The sequence below is a fragment of the Miscanthus floridulus genome, chromosome 16 (genome assembly GCF_019320115.1).
Source record: "Miscanthus floridulus cultivar M001 chromosome 16, ASM1932011v1, whole genome shotgun sequence".
NCBI classification, from domain to species: domain Eukaryota; kingdom Viridiplantae; phylum Streptophyta; class Magnoliopsida; order Poales; family Poaceae; genus Miscanthus; species Miscanthus floridulus.
Genome location: NC_089595.1, coordinates 73,420,918 through 73,428,850, shown reverse-complemented (window position 1 = coordinate 73,428,850; position 7,933 = coordinate 73,420,918). Strand labels below are relative to the sequence as shown.

Below are 7,933 nucleotides of genomic sequence, written 5' to 3'. Positions count from 1 at the left end.
TTAACTATATATATATATATATATATATATATATATATATATATATATATATATATATATATATATATATATATATAATATCAATATTTATGATACAAAATTAATACCATTCGATAGATTGTTGAAACTATTTTTATAATAAATTTATTTTTAAAGATACAAATGTTACATATATTTTCTACAAATTCAGTCAAAATTACGGCACAGAAATAAAAAGCGACAATTATTTAGAGACGAAGAGACTATATTCCAAATGTCCCCTCCAAATTTTTTTTCAGGCCGTTTTTCTTTCATTAGTTTTACCACTATGCTCACCTTCCTTTCTTGCTTTTTTTTTCATATTCCTGTATTTTCCATTCCTCCGTGCCAAACAGACCGGAAGTGCTAATTTCCCTGGTGACTGAAAGTGAAAAAGATGGTCTGTTCAAATAGGAAACATGTGCAACCAATAGATTTGACAGTTGTCCAGAATGGCTGCACCCGACATCAATCGCCCCACTTTGTTCAAACGTCACATCGGTATAAGGAAACAGAAGCCAACAATCCAATATCAACAAACTCGCCCCAACCATACAAGAATCCTAAATTCACCATAGCATGTCATCCGATTCATAATGGGATGACTGCGATGCGAATTTTCCATAGAATACAGGAGCATCCTGAGCTGTTCTATCGGGATTGGATCAGAGAACCATGCCAGGAGCTCCACTTTTCTCTGTAAGAAGCTGCATTCTCAAGAGGCAGAATCAGCTGAGCTTTCTAATCGGTGCATCAGATCTGCAGACATCGCCACGACAAAGTGGACAAACCCTAGAAAACAAGATAGAAATTCATATCAGCAGAAAGGTAATTAACTGCGTGAGCTGATGTTTACTGTACGATACAATAAATGCATATTTTATGGAGCTAATTCTTTTAGCAACTCAATAAACCACCAAGATGTTTCCACTGAAGATACATTAAAATCCAGATGTTCTGTAATTCTGAGGGTCAGTGAAGCTCAGAAATAATTTCAGAAGAAAAGGGTAAAACTTCAGTAACAAGGTCAAGTGAGAATTTAAACAGCACAGGCATAACTATTTGAGCATCTGATTTACTTTTTTTTACCCTGAAAATTGAAAATGTAATTCTATTATCCACCAATTGCTTAACAAAATATTCAGGAGAAGACATGGTTAACATTAGCCTCTAGAGGGGGAAAAAAAGACATTCATGGTTTGTTGCTATACCACATAAGGCCTAGCATATATGCCAGTCTAATCTCGAAGAAGCATAATGATGATACTTAGCACTAATGCATCTCAACTCTCCGTTCATACTTCATACAGCAGTAAACATCAGATTTTGGGGTGTCCAAAATGTAGGCTCATTATTCAACTTTACACCAAATGTAGTCCAAATACTTTGCAAGAAACTAACAGGTTTACCATTACAGAGCATGTGGATTTCCTGTTAGATAATGTCAATAGTCTCCAAATATCACACAAACAACAAGGGATAGCTACAGTATACAGAGCTCCCATGTTAAGGAGTAGCATGCTGATTCTGCAGTTTATTTTTCCTAGATGTGGATTAAAACGAAGGCCCTTTTTCACAAACGTAAAGAATGCTCGTTGTTAGTAAGAGGATGAATACCTGTGAATCTCCTTTAGCCATTTATCTACACATGTTAGATGAAATTCATGATGGCATGGAAGTATACGGAGACAATCTCCCTCTTCATATTCAACAAGGCAAATATAGCATCTGCATAGATGAAAGAAATGAGAAGTTGTACAACAATACGTGGTTGCAAGGTTACAAGGACAAGTGCCCACACAATAATCCCACACTCCCACTCATAAAACGTACAGGTGCTATACAGCTGGAAATGAACCACCAACTTAATGGCAATTGTAGAGTGTAGAGACCACATGTGCATTGCAAACTTTTCATGCATGCCCTTCCACACATAAAATAATTATTTTACTGGGCTTTGAATGGTAGATTGAAATATATGAAGGTGCAGGCAAAATTGGGAATTTAGCATGCCTAGTGAGAAGTCTTAGGCTCCTCCAATCTCCCATGTGATCACAAATCAAGTGCTTTCGTCTGAATGCTGTATAACTCGTCTGAATGCTGTATAACCATGCTTTATCTAGCCTAAAGCCCTGTTTGGATTGCAGCTGCTAAATTTAGTCCCTCCTAAATGGTTTAGTCCCATTTAGTCACTCCAGAGTTGCTAGAGAGGACTAAAACCCTTTTAGTCCCATTTAGTCATAGTGTTTGTGTAAAAAGTGACTAAATGGGACTAGATTTAGGAGCTCCTAGCTGAACCAAACACCCCCTAAGTATCGCTTGCTAAGTTAGGATTGAGTTTAGACACTGAACTTTATGGGCAAATAATAGTGGCTGCTCTGGAAGGAGTTTAACACACTGAAAAGAACTTGTCCTATTTATGAAACAGTGAAACAAAAGACTAAACCTGTTCGAAATTCACATAACTACATAACAAATTTCCAAACATTATTCTAAATAGGCCATAATGTCTTACTGTGCAGCTTCCTCGCTCTGGTATTTCAATGGCTTCCTATACACTTTTGCAGGAAGACACTCAACAATCTCCCTTGGAGCAGGAACGGATCCAATTGAAGAAAACGATGGTCTTGATGACGATAATGCAGCAGATTGGTGGTGAATTTCATCCAGAACCTGAAAGTCATAACCATAAGGATGCAAGTTAGTATCCTTTTCCAATCAAGAACAAAACTATTACCTTCATCCCAAAAAGAATGTAGTCCTAGATTTGGACTAAGTCAAACTTTTGCATCTCCAAATAAGTTTATTATTAAAATATATTCCATGGTTAATCTAATGATACTTATTATACATCATAATATTAGTACTTTTTTGTATATATTTGATCAAACATGAGATTGACTGACTCATTAAAGCGAGAATTACATTCTTTTTTGGACAGAGGGAGTACGTATATTTGCACGACATACCTCAAAAAGTGCTTCTGCTAACATAACAATTCTCGATATGCTAGCCCTAGTGCTAGTTTCTTCATCAGGATTGCCCTGTCGACTACCTGTTCTGCAGTTGCAATTTCCTGTTCTATGCTGACCAGATAGTATGCAGGACCTCTCATGACCTGATAAATTTTCAAACCTGCTGCCCAACCTTTGCAGAGCTCTGACCTATTAAGACAGCAAACATTATAAATAAACTTATAATTCTTAGAGGTAATAACAAAGGCTGAAATAAAGTTGAACTTCAAACTACCTGAGATCGTATCCTCCTCCTCCTCTCAAGAAAAGCTGATCTGCGCTCCAGTAGGTCGCTATTACTGGCCTGCCTCTCAGAGCTCAAGTTGTACAGATCGTTGGTTGAAGGATCAGATCGCGGTTCTGAACTCCTGTCTGAATTAGTCCTTTGCATTACTGCTGAATCTTGCCTAGCACTAGCATTTCCAGATGGCCATACTGCTCTATCGTAAAGAAGTGAAGGGGTGAATAGCCCATCTGAGAATGGAGGCCGCCTGAGAACTCTGTCCCGAAGCCGCCCAACACTTAATGTTCGGCTAAACCGCACACTGCCTTCAAAAGGTTCCTGAGACCCCATCCTTCTGTAGGAGCTCCTCAAGCTAGCATCTTCAGATTCTAGCAGATTTCTCCTAGCCTGACGAGCTGCTCTAGCTTGTGCCCTGACACTATCTCTAAGCATATCCAGAGTCGAATCAATCCCAGCAGTCTGTGCACTACCCTGCTGGGAGATGCCTGTATCAGAAGAGTCATCCACATCTCCCCGACCTTCACCTGGATTTGCAGAAGTTGGGACACCAGATGACAGAATAGAGCAGGCTACTGATGATCCCAAGCTGACAGCTCTACTCAACCCAAAGTTGACACCAAAACGTGGCCTTGACCTCCCAGAAGGATTTGGCAATTGATTGGCCGCTGTTGATGTGCTAGTGGCAGCAGCATTCTGTAGCACATCATCATCTTGATCTCTTTCACTATCTGATGAAGGTGCTGCTGCCCCTTCGCCGGGATGAGACTTAGGCATTGCAAGAACATCTTCATCAGACTTTGCAGTGTGAGTGAGTGAAGACAGGCTTGCAGTCTCCCGGCCCTTGTTACACTAGAAAGTAGAAACATACAAATGCATCATTTAACTATAGCAGCAATGGAGCCTTTGATCTAAAACTGTAACACCAACCCAATTCAGGAAACTACAGATAGATGAAGTTTAGAATTCCAACAAAGCAACATATCTAGCTCCAACAAGTTGTACTATTCATTCATAAATCATAGTACATTTTAGTGCTTCATGGTTCATACACAAGGAGTTCAAAAATATTTGACATGATCGAAACCAAACAGGCAATCAAAGAGAAAGAGGATAATTTATATACGGAAAGAAATTTTTGTGGCACGTCCAACCAATCAGAAGTTCAGAACTCAGTGTCCCAAAAAAAAAGGTTCAGAATTCAGTTACTGAAATTTGAAACCAAATTATGAAGCCATTGAACAATCTCGAATCCCCCAGAAATGCTAGCTCAGAAACCGAGGCTAGTAGCTCGATTGACGAAGCAACAAATTCACATCGACAAGATCTACCACGTATCCGCATTCCATTTGTGAAAACACCCTTCCTTCGCCCCGATTCACCGCATTCCAACACCGACAGTCCGACACGCACAGATTCAAAGCACCGCAAGGGAAACAAAACCAAGCGGGAAGGCCCTTACCTCGACGTCCACGGCTGCTGCGGGAGCGTCGCCTTCGCACGGCGTCGTGGAGCCACGGAAGCAGGAGGAACTCGGCAGCGGCAGCAGGCTCCTCCCCCTCCTCCCCTTCCCGCTCCCATTCGACCTCTTAACCTCGCGGCCCGCCTCCTCCGCCGCCGTGGGCGACGACGAGGAGGAGGAGGTGGTGGTGGCCTTGCTGCTCCCAGATCCCATCACGCACGCACCAGCCAACACCCCCCGCGCCGCGCGCCTACAGATCCACGGATCGGCCCAGACCGCCCGCCATTGCTCCGCCTGCACGCCTTGCTCCCCCGCACCGCCGCCTGGGTGCGGGTGGCCGCATGCGCGACGCCTCGCCGCCTCGGTGGGCGCGAACGGGGACCTCGGCCGCTGTAGCTTCCTTCGCTCTTTCCTCCGTCCTCCCACCGCTTCAGACGCTAACGTAGCTTGGCTTGGCTACACGTACGCTAGGGAGGAAGAGAAGACTGAAAAGGGAGATGGTTCGGTAAAAATGCCCGATGCGATGCGTCCTTGCGTCGATTGGAGTGTTGTTTGATTGGATGGTTACTCGTCCGATTATAATGTCACATCGAATGTTGGAGCTTAACGTAGCTTGGCTTGGTCCTGTTTGTTACTGCAGTCACTTCTAAAATTTTTTAAGTATCGAATATTTAGGGGTGTTTGGTTGCTTAGTCTAGATTTTAGTCTCTGTCCCATCGAATGTTTGACACATGCATAAAGTATTAAATATAGATTAAAAAAATAACTAATTACATAGACTGCGACTAATTTGCTAGACGAATTTTTTAAGCCTATTTAGTCCATGATTTGATAATGTTGTGCTACAGTAAATATGTGCTAATGATGGCTTAATTAGGCTTAATAGATTCATCTCGTAAATTAGTCTACTCCTGTGTAATTAGTTTTTTAATTAGCTCATATTTAGTCCTCCTAATTAGCATCCGAACGTTCGATGTGACACGGACTAAACTTTAGTCCCTGGAACCAAACACCCCCTTAGACACATACATAAAGTATTAAATATAGACTAATTATAAAACTAATTACACAACTTATAACTAATTTACGAGACGAATCTTTTAAGTCTAATTAGTCTATGATTTGACAACATGGTGCTACAGTAACATGTGTCAATGATAAATTAATTAGGCTTAAAAAATCATCCCATAAATTAGTCTTATCTATATAATTGATTTTGTAATTAATCTATATTTAATACTTTTTATTAGTATTTAAATATTTAATGTGATATAAATTTTAGAAGCGACGAAAACCAAACACCCCGTAGTAATGGCGTCCTCTGCTGCCTTGTGGAGTTTGATTTGAGCGTGCAATAATGCGATCGCCTCGTTCGCCGCGACAGCCCTTCGCTTCTTGCATTAAAGAATTATCCTCCTCCACTTTTTATTTAGTCTGTTCGCTTATTGGTTTTAGCCAGCCCAAATCAGTCAGCTAACAGTATTTTTCTTCTACATCAAACCAGCATCAGCCAGTCCAAACCAACCCAGAAACCAATCAGCGAACGGGCCGGTGGAGGGACAGAGCGTTGCATCCGATGAATGAATTCAAAAAGATTGCGAATGGGCTATTTTTTATTATAATTATTAGTATCAGAAATTTTTTTATTCGGCAAGCTAGAGCCAGTGTCCACAGCCAACAAGGCTGCAAAGATTTGAACAGCACGTCATGACAACATACTCAGTGTTTGTATTATAAATAAAGGAATCATGTATCTTTTCTACAATGTAGTACTCCGTATGTATGGTTTATTTATTTCTCTAATAATAACGACGTTGCCCCTTCTCAAGCATTCGGCCTCTCACCCGCCTCGACTCTTTACATAGCAATATTTTTTTTTGTCATGTTCGCATGTCCTTAAACCCAGCTTAAACCCAGCTTGATTCTTTTTTTTATTCGAAACAGTATTTTTCTCTCACAGATTTCTCCAAATTCTTTCCAACGAACGAAGCCTTTACGGATTCTTTATGCTCACCAAGAATATTCACGGTAAAAGTACTACTAGTAGGCGTAGTAGTAGATGAAGCGAGAGTCAAACGACTCAAGGGCCGAGAAGGGAATAAGGGCATGTTTAGATCAGGCCCTAAAGTTTTAAATGTATCACATCGAATATTATATAGGATATTGTATTGGGTGTTCGGATACTAATAAAAAAATAAATTATAGAATTCGTTAGTAAACCACGAGACAAATTTATTAAGCCTAATTAATTCATCGTTAACACCGGTGTTGCTTTAGCACTTTATTGTTAAATTATAGACTAATTAGGCTTAAAAGATTCGTCTCGTACATTAGTTGTAAAACATGTAATTAGTTATTTTTTTAGTCTATATAAATATTCGACCGGACGTTAACTTTTATCGACGATGCACCGCAGTCTGCACGGACAGAACCGCTGAATGGGTCCCACGCTGCACACGAGATCTAGCTCGGGCCGCGTTTACAGCATGTTCGTTTGGCTGTGGCTCGTCGTAAACGATCGTAAATTTCTAGCCGGAACAGTATTTTTCTCTCACACAAACCAGCCAGCAGTACTTCTTCACGAACCAGCCAACCGAACAGGCTGTTACGATTTACTGTTTATTCCTATAGCGCACTGTAGTATTTCGTTTGTTTTTTGTAATAATTGTCCAATCGTTGACTAATTAGGCTCAAAACGTTCGTCTCGTAAAGTACAACCAAACTGTGCAATTAGTTTTTGATTTCGTCAATATTTAGTACTCCATGCATGTACCGCAAGTTTGATGTGACGGGGAATCTTCTTTTTGCACAGTGCCAAAGTTTGGATTTTGGGCCGTGTTTAGTTGCGCCCAAACTTGGCGCCGCCTGAATTATGTAGGCACTGTAGCGCACTATAGCATTTTTGTTTGTATTTGGTAATAATTGTCCAATCGTTGACTAATTAGGCTCAAAACGTTCGTCTCGTAAAGTACAACCAAATTGTGCAATTAGCTTTTGATTTCGTCAACATTTAGTACTCCATGCATGTACCGTAAATTTGATATGACGGGAAATCTTCTTTTTGTATAGTGCTAAAGTTTGGATTCTGGGGCCTTGTTTAGATTGCAAATTTTTGCAATCTGGACACTGTAGCACGTTTCGTTTGTATTTGACAAATTTTATCCGATCATGGACTAACTAGGCTCAAAAGATTCGTCT

At 40.5% G+C, this 7,933-nt stretch overlaps 1 protein-coding gene across 1 annotated transcript; it reads right to left on the bottom strand.

Moving 5' to 3' along the window:
- Window positions 1–227: 227 nt before the first annotated feature.
- Window positions 228–5,236, bottom strand: LOC136513104 (uncharacterized). Its single transcript, XM_066507100.1, has 6 exons — window positions 4,736–5,236; window positions 3,268–4,125; window positions 2,988–3,182; window positions 2,534–2,691; window positions 1,636–1,746; window positions 228–810 (listed from the first exon to the last, which is right to left on the bottom strand). The coding sequence occupies exons 1-6, from the start codon at window positions 4,946–4,948 to the stop codon at window positions 747–749; spliced, it is 1,599 nt and encodes a 532-aa protein (XP_066363197.1). The 5' UTR covers window positions 4,949–5,236; the 3' UTR covers window positions 228–746.
- Window positions 5,237–7,933: the final 2,697 nt, after the last annotated feature.

Excerpts from the sequence above, each read along its gene's own strand:
- LOC136513104 (XM_066507100.1), bottom strand. The coding sequence starts at position 4,948 with ATGGGATCTGGGAGCAGCAAGGCCACCACCACCTCCTCCTCCTCGTCG. Across the intron at positions 4,126-4,735 it reads CAGCAGCCGTGGACGTCGAG|TGTAACAAGGGCCGGGAGAC; the intron begins GTAAGGGCCTTC and ends TCTACTTTCTAG. Across the intron at positions 811-1,635 it reads TGGCTAAAGGAGATTCACAG|GGTTTGTCCACTTTGTCGTG; the intron begins GTATTCATCCTC and ends CTTGTTTTCTAG.